Below are 24,437 nucleotides of genomic sequence, written 5' to 3' on the forward strand. Positions count from 1 at the left end.
ACATATCGAGATTCTGTGCTTGAATAATGAATTATGCAATCAGATATGTATTTGTAAATTCATTATTAATTATTTTATGTACTGAAACATTAGTAATTTATTACTTAGCAATTTAATTAAAAATAAAAACACTATTTATAAATCAATATTTCAAAATGAATTATTAGTCCATTAATAAATACTTGATATTCGACAGAACATCACTTCATATTCTATACTGTTCACTGGTTTCACCATACTTAAACTATTGTGCAGAGGTCTGGGGCAATAACTATAAAACCACATTACATTCACTTTTTACTCTTCAAAAAAAAGCAATTCGAATCATCCACATTGCAGGTTACAGGGAACATACAAACTCACTATTTTGCAGTCGATCTAGTAAAATTCCAGACAGCACAAATTCTATTCAAAGCAAAAAATAAAGAACTGCCAGGTAATATTCAGAGTATGTTTTTTTGAAAGAAGTTATAATTTAAGGGGTTTTTGTAACTTCAAAACAGGGAAGGTACGTACTACAAGAAAAAGGTTTTGTGTTTCTGTTCATGGAGTGAAACTGTGGAACAGTCTGAATATGGAATTAAAGCAACGTCCAAACATAAAACTGTTCAAAAAGAGTTATAAAAATATGATCTTCTCCAACTATCACATTAAAAATGGTGATTCCACTCCTCATTTGAAAATGCCTTTCCTTTCCCCTTTCCTGTTAGCTCACAGACTTGCTATTATATTAGCAAATCTGTGAATTAACTTTTTAACTAATAACTATTGGATTAGCTATCCGGTCTTTAAGTCTGACGCCATTAGCCGTGCCTGGGCCCAAACTCAGCTGCAGGTCCCCAAGTCACATGATCACTGCGGCATCACTGAGAGTTAAAAACAGTTTAAATTCTTTCATCTGTAACAAAATGATCAGCGTTGCTGCTTTACCAGGTGTAACAATTAAGTTTAACATCCAGGCATCCATGAAAACCGAATTTATGAAATTTAACGGAGTTAGAAGTCAGCAGGAAGTTAGCTCGCTAGTTTCCACGTAAACATGATATACCGTGTTCTGACAGAGAGATTTCTGAAACAAATTAAGACGTACAGCTCTACTATCACTTCCAACATAAATGCAGACAGAAAACTAAACGGCTGTGACATAGGTAGGGTTACTGAAGTTTGGCTAACATAGCTGTGTCGCTACGTGATTGCTAGCAACACAGCTATGTTAGCATAATATAAACAGTGAAGCTGGTGAATGAACAATAACTTTTTTCCACTCAATAAAAGTTAACGTGAGGGTTCCCGAAGGTTCGGGCAGGATGCTGTAAATGGGCCAAACTTCAATCGGGAGAACAACTGAGATAATCCATCCACAGTACGAGGTTAGTTATTAATATAGTGCTGCATGGGCTGGGCTGTAGTTACGTCATAAGGTTTTAAAAACTGAGCTTTAAAATGATTAGCGGTAATAAAACCAGAGAGAGGCCGACAGTGATCACTGACTGTTTTTAGGAACTTGTTGAGATTAAATAGAACAAGATACAAAGCATTAAAACATGTAAAAAAACATAAAAGGCTCATTAAACACAGAGTAGTTTGGGCCCGGAAGCAGAATTCATCACGTTATCACTTAAAGACTGGATCTCATTTCAGAAATCCCGGAGCAATGCAAATTAGCCACACAGTGTGATGTAAGGAGGTCTCTGATTGATTAGACAGACAGGCTTGTTGCCTGCCTTTTTTACACTCCTGTTTGTGCACATAGTTTTGCACAGCGAAGCTAAGAAGTGTGTGTGCTTGTGCAAAGGTCTTTCAGCTTCGGCATTTAGACTCTGTCCAACACGGATATATGAAGAATGAAGCGTCTTTGCAGTGAAATGAGAACTGTGCGCTTGTTGAAGTCAAGGTGCTAACATGACTAATGTTAGTTAGCATCACAAATATTACGTATTCATATTTTAGTACAAGCCGTTTTTGTAAGCTAATGGGCTTTCCACGAATAAAGGCTTGAACCAACACTGAGCCCAGTTACATTAAAAGAGTTAAAAGAACTGAGACATGGTGATTAAAATAATCCGGTCATTAAGTGATGACATGACGAATCCTGCTTCCGGGCCTAAAGTAGTCTGCGTTTAATATGGCTTTTGTGTTGTTAACATGTTTAATGTTATGTATTTTCTTCTATTTAATCTCAAAAAGCTCCTAAAACAGTCAGTGATCACTGTTGACCTCCCTCGGCTTTTATTACCGCTAATCATTTATTTAAGCTCAGTTTTTAAAACCTTAGGATGTAACTACAGCCCAGCCCATGCAGCAGTATATGAATGACTAACCTCGTATTGTGGATGGACAGTGTTGGGAAGGTTACTTTTAAAATGTATTCCATTACAGAATACAGAATACATGCCCCAAAATGTATTCTGTAACGTATTACGTTACGTTACTCAATGACAGTAACGTATTCTGAATACTTTGGATTACTTAATATATTATCGTGCTTTTTACAACAACGTGAATGTACTATTGCTGTGTGATTTATTACTGTTACTGAAGGTCCACGACTCCGAACTGTAGTAAAGGGACCTCTGACTAATATGGCGGGGTCCCTGTCGGCTCGTAGCCGAAAACTAGCTTTACTTTGTTGTGTGGGTCAACTTTTCTTGCGAAAGAGAGAGAGAGGCGTTGAAAGGCTGCTCCAACGGAACTTATTGTTTTCGGAGGAAAACACGAACACGGTGTACAGTCGAGTCTTAATAGCTTACTTACAACTGGGCTCGTCAGGCTCTCTTCTTGGCTGCAGTGGTTATTATTATATTTACATGCTTCCACTCCCCTTTTTCTCCCTCCTCGCGCTCACAGACCCATAATGTGTATGGCAGCCCATTCTCCCTGCAACACGGACTACACTGCCCATGATGCTACATTCTTTAGAGCTATGCTTGTAGCATTCTGCCTGTTAGCTTAGCACAACAACAACGAAAAGGCGCTCTCTCACCCAGGAAACACACAGTCGCAGAGAGAGAGAGAGAGAGCGTCGCCCTGTAACCATGGCAACCGTAATGCTGCCGCCTGGAACAACAGAACACAGCTGTCAAACAAAACCCAAACAGTCCTGACCCGCGACAAAATGAAACAGGAAAGTACCGCAGTGTAATCCATTTATTTCAACAAAGTAACTGTATTCTGAATACCACCTTTTTAAACGGTAACTGTAACGGAATACAGTTACTCATATTTTGTATTTTAAATACGTAACGGCGGCACATGTATTCCGTTACTCCCCAACACTGTGGATGGATTATCTCAGTTGTTCTCCTGGCTGAAAGTTTGGTCCTTTTACAGCATCCTGCCATGCGATTACATTTGTTCCTGACCACCGAGAACACTCACGTTAACTTTTATCGAGTGGAAAAAAAGTTAGCGTGTTTATATTATGCTAACATAGCTGTGTCGCTAGCGGTCACGTAGCACATCATTATATACCAGCTAGCCAAACTTCAGTAACCCTACAAACGTCATGCTGTTTAGTTTTCTGTCTTCATTTATGCTGGAAGTGATAGCTGAGCTGTACGTTTTAATTTGTTTCCAAACCCCGCAGCCAGGACATGCTATATTGTATTTAGATAGAAGCTAGCGAGCTAACTTCCTGCTAACTTCTAACTCCGTTAAATGTCATAAATTCCGTTTTCATGGATGCCTGGATGTTAAACTCAGTTGTTACACCTGGTAGAGCAGAACGCTGATCATTTTATTAAAGATGAAAGACTTTAGACAGTTTTTCAACTCTCAGTAATGCCACAGTGATCGTTTGATATATGGACCTGCAGCGGAGTTTAGGCCCAGACACGGCTAGTGACGTCAGACTGAACAACCGGATAGCTGTCAGTTCTCTCGTGTCTGCTAAGACTGGAGATGGCACTATTTAAGTTAATTTATTTGAATACGTGAGTGCACACATTCATTCTGCAGATAAATGATGATCGAGGATAATGTGCAGTTTTATTTTTTACATGATGCCTGTCTTTATTAATGCAATTTGAAAATTAATACATAAAAGTTGGATGTTTTATGAATTTATCCAATCCCAGCCCCGAACACGGTATGCTGAATCTTAGCATTGAATGTCCAGTATATTTCAATCAGTAGAATTTGTACAGTACCTAAAGCTAGTCAAACGTGTGGTAAAGGTACAGAAGATAAGATACAAAGGCCCTGAATGCTGTATTATATACAGTAAATGATGTGGAAATTATTTTCGCAGAGGTCATAAAGTTATTAAATCACTGCTGATACTTTAGAAAATGTAAACATCAACCAATTATTTTTGTGTCTTTGTTTGTGTGTTGACTAGTGGTGTGCGGATCGATATTGAAATATCGATTCTTCAGATACCAGTTATTTATGTTCTAGAATTGATTCTCATATTAAAATATCGATATTTTAGTACTCTGGGGTAATTTTGTAGTTTTTCCCCATTAAAAGGAACGCAGTGGAAAGAAACTATATCATTTGGATCATCTAAATTGGAAGGAACTACTTCCTCTTCCGCCTTTCATAGTCATATGCAAAACACAGTTGTGTAAATGTGTCCAGCCCCTGGCGTGCGCACTCACAACAATGGCTGAGCGTAAACGGAGTCCTGTGTGGACGTATTTTACCTCCGCAAACAGCCCAGACGCGGTTTGCGATACATGTGTCAAGACAGTGAGGTGTTGTGGCAACACCACTGACCTCATCAAACACGTCAGAGTAAATCATATCACAGAATATGATGAGCTTATGTTGAGGAGGAGGACGGGGAAGGTGCTGCTGGGGCGAGACAGACGTCTCTCGCAGAGTCCTTTAGTGCTGCAGGCAGGCAACATACTCAATTAGCGCACAACTTCAGATTTTTTTTTTTATTTCTATATGATTATTCTGCATTATTAAGCAATGAGAACAAGTAGTCTGATGTCGTGTAATCACTATGAAGCTATATTATTACTACAATTAAATAATGCAATCTGTTCCCTACCATACTCATGGAGGATTTTACAGCTCCGAGTCAGCTTTGTAGCATCAAACACCCACCCATCTGGACTTAATGCAGGAGAGACTGTGTAACCCAGTAGAAAAAACATCTTTTTAATTTTATTTTCCTTTCATTTTCCTTCTTTCTTTCTTCCTTTTATTTTTATAAATGCATTTGCACTCTTTTACCTTGAAAAATATTTATTTTGAAATATTTTACTGTTTTACAGTTTAGGACCTCATGCCTTTAAAAGGCCAAATCTGTAAATCTGTGCAAAAAAAAATCTGGATTCACTGTCATTTTCTGTCAGGTAAAGAAACTTTCCCCTCTTGAACGCTGTTCAGCTGCACAAGCAGGGTCTCTTGCAACACGCCATCACTGTTGGGATGGTGGGTTGCAGGAAGACAGTCATTTGGAATTTCTTAAATGATCCTGAGGGTTATGGAACGAAAAAGTCAAGTGGAAAATGTCACCTGTCCTGAGCCGGAGGATCCAATTGGCTGTCCGCCAAGACACTGGACAATCCTCGACTCAGATTAAGGCAGTTACTGTAGCTGCAGCCCCATAACCATCGGATGGCATCTGAGACTGAAGGGCTTCAAAAACAAAGTCCTCGTCTTCTTGAACGCCACAGGAATGACAATTTGGAGTGTCTTCATCTGTAGGGATACTCGCGTTCTAAATATCTGGGGTTCCTACTAGACAATAAACTGGACTGTGAGCCAAACACCAACTAGGGCTGGGTATCATCACTGATTTCTACACAGCAAATCCAGCATGTCCAAATTAACACTGTCGGATTTGATTTCAACACTATTAAAGTGTCTATATGGGTCCACACCAGAGAGTGTTAATTTAACTCTTTTTGGAGAGTTGGTACGTTAACTCTGATTTAGTGTTAAACACCAAATCTGTCTGGAGTTGATAATTTAACACTTGGTGTTAAGAGTTTATATATTAACTCTCAAAGAGTATTTTAGTTTAACTACGTAAGAGTTATCTTCTAATTCATTCTAAAAAGCGGGAATTTTACTGTTCTGAACTTCTAGAAATTTCTTTTGGAAATAAACATTTACTAAAAAGATGCAATGGTTTTTGAAAAACATTTATTCTGAACTGTGCACCACAATTTCAAAACATTTTCTGAAAGATGTAACAGTATACATGTTCTCACTTCATTAGAATTTTGTTTATCAAAAGGTCTGACATGGTAAATGCAAATAACAGCATCTCATCACTTATTTCTTCAATACAATATGCATGTCCTTCATTCATCCCTTTGTGGAACTTCAACGCACTTCTGCTCTCCCTCATATTCCATCTTCACAAGCATATCCTGTGCGGAGATTGAATAAAAATTAGTTGACACTAATTAATGGCACAAATAATCCAGTAAACAATTGCAGCACAGAAAAAAAAAAAGGAATCCTCTTTGAGCCATTACTTGTGTAAAGTATTTTCCCAAAAGACAAAGACACAGGCAACAGGTAATACTGAACTAAATGTAAAACCTCAACCTTTTTAATTTTTACCTAAACCGTGTGCACAAAACTCTGGAGGGATCTATGCTAACGTAGAATCCAGTCAGGACGTCTGCTACTGCTGTTTGCTCGTTTTTTTTTTAATGGGCGATCGTTTTCAGGCTTCAAGTAGCACCATTATACCAACATTTCACATTCTAGACATTGTTTTAGGTGTATTTGATCAAAAGTTTGACTGAAAATTCACATGCAAGCTTTTTTTCATGGCTGTGGTATTTGCCCACAAACAATACCTTTCAGCTAGCTAAAACAGAATATTATGCTATCAGCGAGCAACATGGCTAATGCCTTTCACACAGCTTTGTCTCAACTCCAAAGAGCCACAGAAGTAAAAGCTCATAATAATAATTGAAACAATCTTTGAAAAAATGACTTACCAAGCATGGCAAACAACTCAAATATGTAGAGCAAAATGTTCTGAAACGGCTTCACTTCAGCTTCGATTGGAGCCGTGCTGGGGGCGGAGTCTGTGAATTCACTCTATTAGTGTCATAGCCCCTGTAGGAGTTCAGAGTTAAGAGGTCAAGAGTTAATGTTTCCATTGTAACACCTCCAGATTTGACAGAGAAACACTCATTTTTAACACTCGATTTAACTACTATCATTTTACACCTCAGAGTTACATTAAAAGAATGTGACTCTGCTTAGAGTAAAATTAACTCTACTTTTGCAAGGAGACTATTAACACCAAAACATTTAACACTTTTGAATTTGCTGTGTAGAATCGATTCAATTCCAATTCACAAGGTCCCGAATCGATTCGATCCACAATTCGATTCAATTCGAATCGGGGAATTTTTGCCTCAGACAGTCAGAAATATTATAATTCAGATAATTTTATATCTATAAAAAGAAAGCTGACACTTGTGGGACTTTGTCAAAGGTGTGAGCATCAGAGCCGATGTCTGAGCATAAAACACAGAAAAACATGAAGGTGATTTCCTGGCCTGGGATTTTATAAAAACATTCTGCAGTAGATCAAAAACAAAAGAAAACCATTAATCAACATATGAACGTTACCTGATGCTGCTGACGTGAAGCAGAGCAAAGTTACAGGTTTTATTAGAGACACAGCCTTTTGCAATTTTGCATAATTTTAAAGTTTAAATTTGTTCAGTATTGAACAGCAGAAATGAGGCTTTCTTTTTGGAAGTAAGTAAAAGGGAAAAAACAGCGGCCAACAGCCTGTAAACAACGGTAGACTTGTGCGTAACAAGCAAGCGAATAATGCAGAAAACAGATTTTTAGACAGGAAACTGTTCTTGAAGAGAGAGAGCGAGCGAGAGAGAGAGCGAGAGAGAGAGCGAGCGAGAGAGAGCGAGCGCGAGAGAGAGAGAGAGAGAGCGAGAGAGAGAGCGAGCGAGAGAGCGAGCGAGAGAGAGCGAGCGCGAGAGAGAGAGAGAGAGCTGTGCATGAAGTGTGATTTTATCCTGGTGGAAGCAAAACAGTAAAAGTCAGACTGAATCCATAACGATGTTTATGTGAAGCCCAGTTTGGATCTTCTTTTGCTGCTGGTTCAGTCAATGTTGTTTGGAGAGAGATCAAACTAACAGCTTTAGAATCAGCGCAAAAAGGGGCGTGAACACAAAGCGCCGACCCGCCGAAACATCAGAATCAGCGAGCTGTCGGCTTTCAGCCCCGACCGTGAGAAAGTCACATCTCACTGATTCTGATCTGTCGGCGGGTCGGCGCTTTGTGTTTACGTCTTTGTGCAGAATCCGTGTTCCTGCTCTCATTACTGTCTTAGCGGTTGTTGAAATTTTGTGAGGTTTAACCTGAGATTCTGGCATTTTGGCTAAAATACATTTATATTAAAAATCATTTCAGGATTGTAATCGATTGATATCACCTTATCCAAGCCAGAATCGATTTTAATCGATAAACCGATAATCAAAACCCACCCCTAACACCAACCTTCTCTACAGGAAGGACCTCCCTATGGAGGCTTGTATCTTAACATCTGCTGGAGTGAGTTTAACAGTCGATGGTTCCCAGTATGCTTCTCTATGTGGTGCTGGGGGTGCTGTTTCAAAAAGAACATTCACAGACTAAATAAAATAATCAAAAAGGCTCAATTGTTGGTGAACTTGGACCCTCAGGAGGAAGTGTGTTCTTATTTTGAATTATTGTTAATGAATATATTTTGTATTCGTTATTGGATCAACTCATTATAGAGTGACTGTTGCCTTTTATTGAGTGCGGGAGCAGCTGACCACATGTATGAATTTCCTTAGGGATTAATAGTTTTCTGAAGTGCAAAAGAAATGAAACATCACCATTAGCTGATGATCAAGAATCAGCACATACTGCTTAGTGCAGTGGTCCCCAACCCCCGAGCCACGGACCGCTATCGGTCCATGAGTCGTTTAGTACCGGGCCGCGAAAGTTGAGGCTCGGGTGTGAAATTTATGGTTTTCAGGGTTTTTATTGTTAACTCGGTTTCCCTGGGTCTTTTCCCACGTGTTATGAATAAATCTTCTCTTTTGTTACCGGTACTGGTTTTATTTTGTTGTATTTGTCTCTGACACCTTAAAGGCCAGTCTGTGAAAATACTGTCGGACATGAACCAGTCCGTGGTGGGTTGGGGACCACCGGCTTAGAGGACTTTTTGTTAGCAAATCAGTCCTGTTATTAACTGAGAGCAGGGATAAACCTGAGCAAAAACGAACAGGATTATGTTAAAATCAAAATGTCATCATTACATTACCCTAATCAAACAATTTCCCTCACCCCAGCCCTCTCCCTTCTCACCCCTTCATCCTTTTCCAGTTCTAGCCCTGTCTTCTGGAGGTTTTCCTCAAACTCATCCCGTTTAAAGCGCTTGTCATCCTCATGATAGTCAGTCTGATGCTCCTGTGCGGCAACCTCTGGGTCTTCTTTTGGTTGTAGCGGAGCTCGGCTGCTTCTCTTGCTCAGGCTGCGCCGAAGTCGTCGTATGAAGCTGTTATCCCCAAACTTCGATGACTGTCTTCGTGTGCTGCCAGACTTTTGGATATGGTAAGTCAGAACATAGTCCACACGTCGCTTCCCATCAGAGAAGTACAGGCCAAGCACTTTGTCTGAGCATAGATCCTTCATTGGCTGGAAGCAAGACAGAGATTCAAAACATTTCCATTAAATTTTATTTATATAGCATTATATAGGACCAAAGCATTTTACACCCCCCTTCCTCCCTTGAGCAAGTGGTTTAGTGACAGTGGGAGAGAAAACCTCCCTTTTAACAGGAAACCTGCAGCAGAACAGGAAGGGCCATAGAGCTGTAACTGGCTGAGGGGAGGAAGACAAATCGCCCACTGTGGAAGGGAACCAGAGAATAATAACAACTGATGATTAAATGCAAAGTCTTGTTTAAACTACTTTACACTTACAGGGAGTATCATTGATCGTCACTGATTATGTATGCAATAAAATCAGAGGAAAAATATACGACATTCTTGATATGATTTTTCTTCTCTTCTGTATTTTTAATGCAAGTCAGGCACATTGAGCAGTTTTAACCTTCAATGTTGAAAACCTCACTGATATTATTATTTAAACAGGACCAATGTTGATATACTAAACAGTACAGGTAGCTGTTGGGAGTCATGTTTACACACGAGCTACATGAGCTTTGAAGAGGCCTTGTGTGAAGTTAAGCTTTTTTACATGTAGCACACAACAGATGATTCTTTGTCAAAGGCAATGTCACTGAAATAATTCATTTGGTTTCAAGAATGGATGGCATCTGCACATTTGTTTTTCTGACACTAGCTCAATATACGGTAATATAAAACTGATACAATGCAGCTTCAATTATGCTGCAAAAAGCACCTGGATATCCTGAATGGACAGACCAAATTAACCTTTTAAAATGCTTCATATTAACAATAACTATAGTATTCTACAAAAGTGTTGAGCCACCCTAATTTATTTATAACATCTTCCACCCAAATTGAATTTAGGTGTTCACCATGCATGCAGACTGCATCTACAAACATTTGTGAATGAATGGGTCACTCAGCTGGTACTCCGTTAATTCCAGCTTGGTACAGTGACAGAATGCCACTTGTGCAGCAAGTCTAGTCATGGAGTTTCCTCGCTACAAAACTTTACACAGTCAACTGTTAATGGTATTATAACAAAGTGTAAGCAATTAGGAACGACATCAACTCAGTCACAAAATAGTAGGCCAAGTAAAATCACAGAGCGGAGGCGCATAGTGCACAGAGGTCGCCAACTTCCTGTAGAGTCATGGAGTTATTCACTAAAGACTCCAAACTTCGCTGTAACGCGGTTCACCTTTCGCGGCCTCGTTGTTTTGCAGATTTGTTTGTGCAATTTTGCACGCTTTTCTTTTTCTTTTTCTTTAAACAGCGCATTGTGTTCTGCATCCTGATTGGCTGGAGACCATTGTCGATCAGTATTGTGCCGTGCCGTACAGAATGCATTCAGCTTGTTGAATTGACATAAATCTTCGATCGCTAGCAGTGTGACTCTGAAATGCTGTACTTTATGTTTGTACGTTTTCTCCCCAACAAACAACAATGTCGACGAAACGTTTTGCACCGTCAAACCCAAATGGAAAAGATATTTATAAATCTTATAAAGCTTGTATCTGTCTTGTGTGAAACTTGTATGAAAAGCATACAAGAGTAAAAACAGATATAATATCCCTTGAAAAATTATATAAATGAAACTTGTATGTTTTGGATACTTACTAAATATATGAAAGTAATGAGAAAGTGGCCACTTTCATGAGTAAATCATGTAAGTTTTTACTATTTCTTTTCCATATGGGAAGGCACCTGCAGTAGCACCCAAAAGGCAGAGGAAGATGCTAACCATCGCACAAAAAGTTGGACTTTGGACATAAATGAAGTAAATGAAGGTAGAAGATACTGTATTTTTTGGGCCATAAGACACACCAGATTATAAGGCGCATTAAGCAGACACAGCAGCAAGTTGAGGAGAAATTTTGAATGGTGCTTCTTCCCTGTGATTGTCTTTATGCCACGGCCACATTAAAATTTGAATTTTGATGTAATGCAGTCCAGCAGAGACAGACCAGAGAGAACTCCATTTGAATCCACCAATTAGAAGCATTTTATTCCTGATTTAATATGTTCTCAATGAAGGACCCTGGAATAACTTTGCCCGGTAAGGACATCCAGTCAAAAACTTGATAAAAAGGGCTAAAGCAGTAAGTTTGTGTGCGCGTGTCTAACACTAAAAATAACAATGAAATTAGTTCCTTCACTTCTGTTTTAACTCGAGAAGAGTGAAATCAACAATGGAGTGAACAGGAGAGGTGGAAGGAACTTTTGATAGTTATAGCCTCCCATTTTAAATTCTGTAAGTCACTATGTTTTAGAAAGGTCATTGTGTGGAAGCACAGAAAAATGTATGGGCAGAAATCTGTGCCATCAGAAACTGAAGTTGAATAAGTTAAATTTGAATTTGAATTGCTCGGATCGAATCTGAATTGTAACTTGAATAAATGTTTTTAAAAACTGAATTTGAATTAGCCCAATTTGAAATTCAATTTATTGGTTTGAAAATGATCACTAAATCGATCACTAAATTGAAATTGAATTTTATATTTTGAAATTGAATTCATTTGCTTTGAAACTGCATTTTATCCTTTAAAAATTCAGCTCTCGAATAATTTCAGATTCACTTCTCACCATTCAGTTTCAGTTCTACAGTTCAGCTTTTTGGGACTTAAATCCGGTTAGAGTGTGATTAGTGCAGATTAATAGAACTACGTTTTACTAGCGGACCGAAAGTGTTACTGACGGGAATCTACAGCATCTTGAGCTGAATTAAGACTTCAGAAGTCATTCGTCATGTCGAATGACCAGCGGATAAACTCTCAGGTTGGTAATAAATGTATTACATGTATAAGAACAAGCGTCATGTTAACAAATGATAGCCGTACAGTAACTGTTATGCTTATTGTAGCTGTTAGCTCAAAACGCTAATTTAGCGTAGTTTGCTCTGGATTCAGTTTCGACAAACAAATATGATCGACTGTTTCTAGTAGAATTCCAAAGTTGTCATCTTGGACCCTCTCAGAGTGCCCCTCTGTATGCTTGCAGAGACTACAGTAGGGAAACATGCAAAACGGTGTCCAAACCTTTGTATTTTAGCTTTATTTATGCCTTACACAGCAACCCAACTCTTTAGCTAACTTAATAACTTTAGCTAAAGTGAATAGTGACGATAACACATGCACTGTGGGGGGAGGAGGAGGAAATGCAAACAAAGATGGAGACTGATAGATGTGGTGAGTACTGAGAAGGGAGGGTAAAGTAGATAACAGACAGTCCTGTTGGAAAATTATTCAAGCATACTTAAAGTCTTAAATCTTACAATATAAAGCACCCTGAGCTAACTGTTGTTGTGGTTTGGTACTATATAAATAAAAATACAATTTCATGAAAATCTGTCTGAGAACTTTTAATTTTTCAGCAAGACAATGATCACAAACACACCATTAAATCAAATATGGTCAGCAAAAAAAAAAAAAAAAGACGAAGTCTGGGACCCGCCTGACAGAGAACAGAACCAAAGGCAGAAACACCCAAAGAAGTCCTTCAAGACGGCTGTCCTATTCCCAAAGACTGCTTAAAGAGATCAGAAGAAAACTGCCTCAGAGTTCAGGCTGCGTTGAAGAATAAATGTAGTCATACCTGATTTTAATTCAAGCTTGTTAAAATCTGTGTTGCCTTATATACTATATTTACATGTATATTTTCACATTTTTCGATAAATCTGTGCATCTATTTCCAATTTTTCTATCAACGTATAAAGAGAGTGGTGGCTCAAGACTTTTGCATATTACTAGATAAAACAGTGTAGAATAGAACTAGGTTACACAGATTAGTCAAATGTCAAAATCCAGGTGAATACATGTGAATTCTCTTCATAACTGTAGGTCAACAATGAATCATAAAACTCACAATGATTTAGCTTTTGTGAGCATTTTTTTTTTGAGCACAGTGGAGTGTGCAGCCACTCCACTGTGCAGCAATCGTGTGTGTGTGTCTGCGATAGGAAGCATTACAGGAGCACACACACACACGCGCTGATTAAGCACACACACTCTGGTTCACCCCCTCTTAAAAGGAAGTAGTCATAGCTGCATAGGTCAGAGGTTGCTTCTCTGAGGGCCCATGAGGACGTAGTAGTCCATGCATCACAGACCAAAAGGATCTCTTTTCTCACCAAGCCACCAGGAAATGTGGTTCTCCTCTCCTCCAGGGCTTCAGCATACTCAAAGGTGGAAGAGGAGAATAGAAGTGCAGCTGTTAAACAGCACTGCATTACGCTGAATCCTTCCTTTTTATTCTGCTGACTTGTGCACACAGACACTGACAGACTCTTCTGCATATAGGTTAGCAATAACTGGCTGTTGGTCATCTGAAATGTAACATATGTTGCGAGCCTACTGTTGACTTAAAGAAGCCCAGTTGCCATCTGTTTTCTTTAGACCGTTGAGGTAATCACTGGCTGCTCTAAGTTTGTGAAAACATTTCATGTCTCAGCCAAGAGGCTTCTTCAGTTCTAAAAACAAAAGCTGGATAGTCACAGGTGTGGAGAGGTGGTGCGAGTCGTCACATTAGCCATGGGTTGTTACCATCACCTATCATGTGACCTACTGAGGTCACCTGAAGCACTTCAGGAGGGATCTCAAGATTATTGTAGAGTCTTTACCTTACAGTAGAGGACCCAATTTCAGGCAAGCTTTAGCTGTCAGACCGATGCTTCATATTTGACTCTAGAATACTTTTAGATGTATTTTATGAATACGTGTACAGGATTCAACTTAAAACTAGAGCTGGGCGATAGAACGATAACGATATGTATCGCGATATAACTTTTTCTCGATAGAAAAATTAAACTATCGCGATAGACCTCGCCGATCTTGTCCTCTTTAAAAAAAAAAAAAAAAAAAAAAAAAAGAACAGCCAATCCAAATTACGTAGCGCAGAGCCGAACCAATCACAGCCGCAGCGTCACGTCACGTGACTTGTTACGTACAGCACAAGTGCCAAGCCGCACATGTGTATTTGTTTGGGAAGCAGCCAGCGGGTAATGGAGGAAATGAGTGTGCCGACTAGAAAAATCAACCGAGCGTGACCGAAGAGAAAACAGATGATGGTTCCAATGCCGGAGAGATTGTCGAACGGAAGAGCCATAGAAGTTCCGTAGTGTGAAGGTATTTCGGCTATTTCAAGTCTGACAAAAAACAGAGTAGCGTGCACTGTAAATTGTGCCGAAAGCAAGTCTGGAAATACAATAAACTGGTGCATGCGCTACGTCCACACGTACCCGGGCATTCTTGAAAACGCAGATTTTTCTATGCGTTTGCACCTTTCGTCCACACGTAAACGGCGTTTTTGGTCACTGAAAACGAAGATTTTTGAAAACTCAGTTTTTGCATTTACGTGTGGACCAGAAAAACGGAGAAAACGCAGCGTCAAAGGTGTGCGCACTTTTTGACGTCACACTGTGCGCCACGTTATTGTTTCGGTGAAATGAATTTCTACAATACTGTTACTGTTAATTCTACTCTGCAGTGTTTAAATGCTTACATATACACAGTTACTGTCCCTCCACACATACGACTCGGTTCTGCTTCTATGCCCCAGCTTTGTTTACTTTTTCCCCACCGAGGCTTCTAGACTTCTGATTGGCCAACATTTCTGCACGGTTAGGAATCTAGCGCCACCTGCTGCTTTGGCATGTTCATAGCAGCGTTTTCCTTCATTTCTCCCTTTATGTGTGGACGGGATTATTTTTTAAAACGAAAACGGAAAATCTGTGTTTTCAAAAATACCCGTGTACGTGTGGACGTAGCCTCGGTCTCTGACTGGAAGCGCTAATTCGTCATTCGGCTTTTGTCAGACTAAAGTAACTGTTAAAACTGTTTGAAAAGCTCAGCTATACAACAAGGAGAGATTGAGAATTTTCCTTTTAGTTCTCAGTTTATTTGATATTGACAAAAGTTAGTCAGTTTTGTCTGTTCTTCTGTAAAACAAACTAAGATTTATTTTTAGAATTAATATTTTGTTTCTAAGTGGAATTGACAATTTAGTCTGTTTCGTTTGTTCTATTTTGAAACTTAAACGCTTTAGCGGCTGCCTTTTGTGTAGTTTGCAATATTTGCCTTTATTTATCTGAAAAAGTCTCATGTTCCTTAAGTACATCTACCCTGTTGAACTTATTATGGGAAATAAATATTTAAAAACAAGCTGCTGATTATTTCACATTTTACTTGTGAGCAACGGCACATTTAAATCTTACAAATATAGTTATTTGGCTTATATCGTGATAGATATCGTTATCGCCTGAAATGAAAAAAACATATCGTGATATGAAAAAATCTTATATCGCCCAGCTCTACTTAAAACTAGGAGAATCTTGACAATAGGGCCGCCACAAACAATTATTTTGATAGTCGACTAGTCACCGATTATTTTTGCGATTAGTCGACTAATCAGATCATCATCCATTGGATGTAAAACGTACAGCTTATTGCACCAGCAGCATCTGCTCTTATATAACTATCACTAGCTTACAGCTTTAAGTGTTTAAGGTCTGTGCTAACTAACAATAAAGACAAGATGATAGTTTATTACATTTTAATGAAATTTGCAGATTGTTTCGGTGAAGTTTAATAGTAAATTCAGTAAATTCTGGAGCATCTCACACTTCTGATAATCAGCTGTCTGCTTGACGTTTATTCAGCTGTGTAAAAACTATAACTTTAATCTCAGCCAAACCGATTTACTCAGGAACAAATAAAATACTAAAAAAGCCAAACAATAACATGTTTAAGTTATCTAAGTGACTCATATATCATGTTTAACCTGAGTAGCGAAAGACGGCGGTGGGTTTGAAAATGATCTGCCGGGAGTCCGGTGTTCTCACGGCTCTAGTTAGCCTAGCCCCCGGCTAGCTATCGAGCTAGTGGGTAACAGACGTCTCCGAAAACGTCGGAGCGCTTTTGAAAATATGTGGTGTCCTGATAAACTGAGCAGATATTTGAGGTTTACACAGCTACATTCTCACCTGAAAATATGTAAAACGTTTATTTTGTGACCCAGAAAGAATAATAAGAGTAATATTAAAACTAACTAGCTGCCGCCATTGTTGGAAACTGAGCTGCGCTATGAATTCTGGGACACAGCTGCTTCTTCTTCTTCTTCGGGGTTTAACGGCAGTTGGCATCCTTGTACATGCAGTGCTGCCATCTTCTGTTTCAGTCCGTTATTACACTCTTAAATCCTGCTACTTATTCCTGCGTCTTTTGGGATCTTACAAAGCTTCAAACGACGCGTCGACTATTAAATCAGTCGTCGACGATTTTGATAGTCGACGTAATCGTGACTAGTCGACTAATCGTGGCAGCCCTACTCGACAGTGAGAAATAATAATCAAGCTCCAAGGCATCTTATTTTAGTGCATAATAATACTGACTACATTTTTCGATTCTTTTATTGTGAAGAGTGTCTGTGTAGCATTAATTGGTAACACTGGGTGGAGTAAAAAAAGCTCGACTGATTTCATGGACATGAATTAAGAAAAAGATATTGACTCTAGTAACTGTCGAGCCTGGGATGCTACGATTGCATTAAAATTTGAGTTCCAGGCCTTTTTAAATTTTTGTTCTTGTGTCTACTTGTTCCGTTTTAGTTTCATCTGATTTTTTTATTTGTTTTTTTTCTATTTCATTTGTTTTCTGTTCTTTGGAAATTTTTGATGATTGATTTTTTTTCTTTATCAATTTACTGCAAACATCAGTCATCCCTTCATTATTATTATTGCAAATGATGCATCAGGTCAAACATCTACGTCCAAACGACTCCAATCAGTCTTTGGTACAGTTAATTCAAGCTTTTGCTGCTGACAACCTGAGTGTGTGATTTGGCCTTGTCTTGCTGAAAGGAGAAGTCCCATCTTATCTCAAAGACCTCATAGTCTGAGAGCGCTTCACTCCTGGTTCCTAGAATATTTAGAAGTACAATGGGAGGCAGAGCCTTCAGCTTTCAGGGCCCTTTCTGTGGAGAGACAGACACTAGCTCTCCTTGTAAGATTAGGCTTCAAACTTTCGTTTTTACTACAGCATATAGTTAGGACTGGATCAGGTGACCCTGAATCCTCCCTTAGTTATGCTGCAATAGCTCCAGGCTGCCGGGGATTCCCGTGATGCACTGAGTATTTCTTCTTCAGTCACCTCTTTTCACTCACTGCGTGTTACACCTCCCTGCATTTACGGGATAGGGTGCTATAAATTTGCAATTGCATAGCAGTTGCAAACACATTCCTGCAGCCACCCCCTTCACATCATACAGTTTCTATGTATTTCTGAGACCTGTGGAAACCTTTATAGCAGATACCTACTATAGACTCATTGTTCTTTGCCCTGGTGACAAAATCCACGTCCAGGTTCTTCTCCTCACTACAGACCGGCTCATAATCAGCACTCATAATTGTAGGATGCGTCTGCTGCAGGCTGCTTGAGTGCTCACAAGATGATAGGGGGCTAGAATCTGAGGAGGAAATCAGAAATGCATTTAGAGCTTTTTAAAATACAAATCATGTTTCTGCTGAACATTTCACTTTTGATGAATCCTGAAAAAGAAAGTCCTGTTAAATCTGCCTCAGTAAACAATAAGAATACAATGGCGCAGCTCTATTAGTACCACTAATTCAAGTTACTGAATTTTGTAGATTTTTCAAACTGTCTCAGGAAATCTTGCCTTTGTTGTCTCACCGCAGGTTGTGGTATTGCACACCGCTGATTTTGACCTCTATTCTCTGATATTTCACTAAAACTGTTGAAAATGAACATAATGTGATAATCAGCAGTGTTGACACCATCTTTTGAAATGAAACCACTTTCCCAAGAAACTGCTCATATCATTTACACTGAGAAGCATTCAAATAATCCAACCTGTCACGGTGGCTCATCAGCAGACCCTGACATCTGCTTGGTTGCCTTGCTATATCCCTGATAACGGAACGAAGCATCCTGGAGTGCATTTAGAATCAATTGTCTCAATTGTGTAAAGCTTTGAAAGTTACTGTGCTATAAAATACACTTAAGATTTTTTTTAAGGTGCAATCTTCGAATATTTGGTATTGAGGATTCATCAAAGCTAAAGCCCTGAAACCCCCCTACAGACAGACACGTCTCACTGAGTTATATCCTCTGTTTATCCCCCATTTAGGTGATATCTAATGGTAAGTGGACTGATTCTAATATAGCGGTTTTCTACTCTCCCGGAGCACTCAAAGCACTCAATCCAACATGCCACATTCACCCAAGCACTTTCTTATAAATTTCTTAGTGCTTCCTAGCTAACATTCATACACATTTACACTCCGATAGATGCATCAGAGAGCAACTTGGGGTTAGTATCTTGCCATACAGCCTCGAGGAGCCAGGGTCGAACCACTGACCTTCCAATCAGTAGATGACTTGCTTTACCTCCTGAGCAACAGCCACTCCCATGGGTGATGCTGACACTGTCTTTGGATATCCAAAACAGCGATACCAGGCCTATTCCAGAAAAGGTTCTTAATATTTATTCAACAGTATTCTACACACCAGCCGTCTCTTATAAATTCTGAGTCTACTAGAACAAAAAGATGATAAGAAAATTATGTTTTTCTCTTTAATGAGCAATGGTAATTATGAATACATGTATAATGTTTTTAAATATGATATGCAGAGCAGTCTGTTGATCAATAAGTAATATTCAGTTGAATATACTAGTGTTCAGTTCTTTACCACGTTCATAAAGGGCTCTCTGTAGCCCACCAACGTGCTTATACAAATCTATATACATTTCAAAAGAACACCGGTAATTCGATCAATGTTTTTAATCTATGATGTATTTTTATTTCATTATTATGAGCACATCACAGATATATGCACCCCATGTTTGGCTTTTTGAAGAAAGAACTTGAAATTCAAGAAGAGGGTTGCCACTCTCACAGTGCTGTGTTAAACATGGAGCTGGAGTCAAAGTTTTCGGAAACCAGAGACTATTTATGGCTATGTCCACAATAATGCGTTTTCATTTGGAAACGCATCTTTTTCTCTCCGTTTTGGCCTCCCGTCCATGCTGCGTTTTCACTGATGGAAAACGCAGCATTTTGAAAACGGTGCTTTCGCGTCGCAGTGTGGACAGCGAAAGTGCAAACTTTCCAAAACGATGACACATGTTAGTCATATGATGCAGTCATGTGACCAATCAAACTAAGATAGCGGAGGGCATTATACAGCAGTTGTTTTGTTTGCTCTCAGGTTTGACAGCCCTATTAAAGATTAACATCAGTCTGCACGCGCTCCTGAGAGCTTTTCTTCAAATTCTTTAACTCTCACTCGCTTTTGCAACTTTGTACTTTTGTGTTACTCGCAGCAACAACTCCAGCTCATTGTTGGTCCATTTAAAAAAAAACTCGGTGCTTTTCCTTGACATTTTGCCGCGACGTTTCAACGAGCTGGAAAGTAAATTAACGGCAGACAGAAATGAGGCAGGCCGAATCTTCTTGGTTTCACGCATGCGCAGGACTGGAACGTGAGCATTTTCAGACGTTTCAATGTGGACGCACAACTCTGAAAATGACTGAAAACCCTAGTGATGTACCTCATCTAAAAGTATTCTGAAGTACTCTCTCTGACAGAAATATAAAGAACCTCGTGTCTTAAGAGGTTGTGTCCATTTACGGCAAAGAGCGAGGACATACTCTTTGCTATGGACGTACGTATTAGGGAGTTTTCCCTCTTTGTCAGTTTCTATTAGCGAAAATTTACTAATACTGATACAATAAGATATAAGTGGCAGAATGCCGAGCCATTTCAAAATGACCACCTTTCTACAATTCTGTATAAAACACGCGTACTTCAAAACCCAGTTAGTTCAAAATTTGTTTGTTTTATTAAGGATTTAACTTTTTTTTTTTTTTTTACTTTCCTTGACCTTACCTGGCCTGCCCACACAGACACACCTCGAGTAATGTGTGCAGTAACCATAAGAGAACAAATATTGCCTGTTTATACTCAGGAGCCTGAAATGCCAGAGGTGAACCTGGTGTTGCTTGTATGGCATGGTGGATTGGTCATTGTGTGCTACATCAGGAATTCCTGAGCAGTGTATACCACACGCGTGCAGCTTCACATCAACAGCTTTCTTTGGAAATTTCTATAATTAAAATGTTAAAATTAAATGCATATTTTTATGTTAATATGTGGAAATACATTTGTTACATTACATCCATTTACTGCACAAAACAGTGTTGAAATCTACATTTTTGAGAACATCTCATTCAGTGAGGATGAAAACAATGTGCTCCTCGAGATTGACATTAAACTTTTTGATGCGGTCTGTTCTGGTTCACAGATTTCACACAACCTAATTGAACCTACCAATAAGCTGTGACATGCCACAGCACTCTACCCGACCTCACAGACAAAAGGAAAGATCAACAGGTGAGCCCAGTGCAGCCTTCAGTAGCTGAAGATCCAGGCAGTTTTCTCAGGAGCTAACAGGGACCAAGACAAAGTAGGACACTGTGTCAACGCAACGTTGTGTATGTGGTCACGCTCTGGTCCGTAGAAACATGCAAAGCAAGTATTCAGTATTCTGTGATTTAGCCCCAGAGGACCTGCGGGCTAAATCAGAGAAGCCATTCAAATGAAAATGGCACGTTGTTTATTAGCTCTACTACAAAATCTGAACTAGCCGTTTAAAGGTCAAGGCTGGTAAAGTAATAGGAGTTCACTTCGGTACTAGCAGGCCTGCGTGCAAGTTAAATGGGCATCAAGTCTACGGCACTCAAAGCCATCAGCATCTTAATGTAGCAACATGATTAGAGACTATGGCGCAGCACTACAGCCCCATCGACTCTGTATCAGTGCGCCTATGTGCCCAGCTACAGCCACAATACAGCGAAAGCTACTGAAATGGCTTAAAGGTCTTCCCCGGATGACAAAAATAGAGCTTTATTTCATCATCATCAAACTCATTCCAGCGAAAATGTTAAACCTCTTACCGAGCTCCAATGCGCTATCATTTTGGTCCAAGCTATCCGCCCGCTTCCTCTGACGGTCCATCGGAAATATGAAGGCGCTCAGGGTTCCACAGATACCCTACCAAATCTACAGAAACATGGCCCTCTGCTGCATCATCTATTCCTCACAGCCGCCCGCGCTGTTGCATGGAAACGCTGGACGGAGAGCTGCCACCTACCGATCCTTTGGACAGCTCGGAGACTAAAAGCAACTGTTTCCAAAGAAACTGCACCAGAGACGCGACTGTGTGACTGCGATGAAAAGTGGAGGTCCTTCAGAATTTAATTAGCCCCGTCTACATGAAATGTGTCAAAATGACCATGCCCGTGTGTGCGAACACGTCTTTTGGATACAAACAGCACAGCATTAACGCGCGGGCGCTCAGCGAAAGATCGTGCTGAAAAAAAGCCCCACAAGCATGTTGCATTCATTTCCATGATAAAAACAGGGAAACGTTTCACTCGCGGTTGGGAATCGTAAATATCTCCGAAAAGGAAAAGCTTCATTAACATACATTATTAGTAGCAGTAATATATATAATAATCAACAATCATATGACCCCCTATGAGCAAGCTGTTTGGCAACAGTGGGAAGGATAAACTCCCTTTTAAGAGGACGAAACCTCGGGCAGAACCAGTCTCAAGGAGGGGAGAGGAGGAGGACATTTACATGTCATTTACAAGCTGAGAGGGCGTGTACAAGACATGACTGTTCATTTAAAAGCACAAGACAAGTACTAATTAAATATGCACGTTGATTTATGGCAGTGAGACGGTCATTTATAAGACAGCTAAGCAGGTGAGATTCAAGATTTCTATTTGCATTTTGCGCACAGGACCAACAGTCCATGCACATTGGAATTCTTGTGCAGAGGTCAAGTTACATCCATGCTGTCATTACATTAAAAGACAGCATGTGGACATAGAAACCCGACCTTGTCCCACAGCCCTCCATTTTGGTGGATGTAAGGTTAGAGATCTGCTGTACAAACAGCTGTGATGACAAATATTTAAAATGTGCACTAGCAAATTAGTAAAGGAATGCAATGGGAGCTCAGGAATTGCTTCAACTGTAGAGCTTATGATTTCCTGTCAGATGTGAATGCCGCATTTTTGTCGAGCCTGAGCATCACTGAGTCAACTGGTGCCGCCTACTCGAGCTGGGGTCTTTTCCAGTGGGTGCGAGGTGAGCGTAAAGTGGCAATCAGGAACAGACTGATCCAAGCCCGCAGAAAGCAGCTATGGACGTCTATAAACGCCGCCGCAGTCTGAGATATCGGTCTGCTCTAAAGAACTCTGTCAGTTTAGGACATTTTCTACCCAGACCAGAAAGAAATGCTTCTTCTCTCCATGTTAGACTGCAGTGTGTCTGCTCTCCGTGCCCACAGGGGGAATGCTCGCCAGCCTTCAGTGTGACTGTCACACTGTGACACCTTCTGGAGAGTTAATCGCGAATATTGAGGTCTAAACTCTCGGAGACTGGAAACGACGCGAATGAACCGCGACCGATCCATTTTGTAATTCATGAAGCAAACAACTGTAAGCGCGTCTCCTTCCGCGGGCCAGCACAAACACGACTCTCGAAGATTTAAATGAACGCGCATAGGCAAACGCGTATCGCGTCGTTTGACGCAAAACAGACAATAAATGCATGTTTTTAAAGTCAATCAAAGAGAGAGAGATCAGCTATCACACACCATATAGACAAATGACATAAAAACAAACAGGCTGAGCTGCATTCTGCAAAAAGCATAAAGAAAGCAGGAGACAGCAAGTGCAACTTTCCTACCAGTTTAAAGGAAAACTGTCTCGTTGATAGTAATGAATATTTACCTGTTTTTCCGGAGTTGCAGAGCAAAGTTTAGTAGAAGGTAAATGCAAGTACTGACAAGCTAATACTTCCCTCTCACCTGTACAGAGAGGGTGGAGGAGGAAGTGCCTCTGGTCTTCTCAGGTAAAGACTCTCCTCCCACAACAATTAAGTAATTGGTGGGTTGTGTGATGTGGCACTGTACAAGCATGGGACTGAATGGTGCGAAGCCCACAGAGTACATATCCAAAAGCAAATAAAACATGCATGCTGTGACTGTCAGGCTGATAGATGTGATAGCATGAATTTCTTTATTAAGGATGGATGGACAGAGGCAAGGCAATATCACAAATGCAGACAGGGAGGCAACTCAGAAACAGTCATTCCCATACAGGCATGTTCAGACTTGCAGTAGACTCCTGGTAGTTTTCCAGTTCTGAAACACACACACACATCCTCTGAAGTCATGTTTAAGGACAGAGCAACTTTTTTAAAGAACAGACAAACTGCATATATGTAGGAAACTGTCTTGTTTTGTTGACAGCAACCAGGCAATGTACAATGCGTTGCAGAGAAAAACGAACAACAATCGGGAACCCTTCTTAAATGTTTTCCTACCAAATGTTTCAGCAGCATGTGTATTTCCCTATTCAAAGTGCAACTTTGTGTGCAGAGGTTTCCTGTTTAGAAAAGGAAGAGCTAGTAGTAAAAAAATCCACTAAAAAATGAATGCATGTCTTGTGCATTGCTGGTCTAGAACAAGTGATCTAGATCCTTTTCTGTGGGTCCAAACCATGCAAAGATAGTGTCCTGTTACTCCATCCTGATCGTAATACCTCATACTGACTATAGAACGGGTGTGGTGCATCACTAAAGATAGCTTTGTCTTAAGCAGTGTGGACAAGCATTATCATATTATTTGCCATTCTAAACCATGCACTTTATCCTGTCGTATTTCCATCTATTCTACGTTTAGTCCTTCGACCTCCTGCTTCCTTTAATGGGAACAACAACAAATGCA

The 24,437-nt window shown here is 39.9% G+C and overlaps 1 protein-coding gene across 6 annotated transcripts in view; it reads right to left on the bottom strand.

Annotated features, from left to right (window-relative positions):
- ano1a (anoctamin 1, calcium activated chloride channel a) overlaps window positions 1-24,437 on the bottom strand; it is an 80,182-nt gene that overhangs the window by 31,946 nt on the left and 23,799 nt on the right. The window contains exons 1-3 of one of the 6 annotated variants that reach the window (XM_086296907.1): window positions 23,440-23,552; window positions 17,929-18,077; window positions 9,292-9,621 (exon numbers count right to left, since the gene is read on the bottom strand). In XM_086296907.1, the coding sequence (XP_086153033.1) occupies window positions 9,292-9,621; window positions 17,929-18,015 (417 nt within the window). In that variant the 5' untranslated portion in view covers window positions 18,016-18,077; window positions 23,440-23,552. The other 5 variants (XM_086296925.1, XM_086296879.1, XM_086296889.1 and 2 more) reach the window with 5 other exon arrangements.

This window comes from Aulonocara sp. 'chitande type north' Nkhata Bay, linkage group LG1 (genome assembly GCF_057382095.1).
Source record: "Aulonocara sp. 'chitande type north' Nkhata Bay isolate Kocher_YH1m ecotype deep benthic linkage group LG1, A_spYH_male_GT1.1, whole genome shotgun sequence".
Classification (NCBI taxonomy): Eukaryota; Metazoa; Chordata; class Actinopteri; order Cichliformes; family Cichlidae; genus Aulonocara; species Aulonocara sp. 'chitande type north' Nkhata Bay.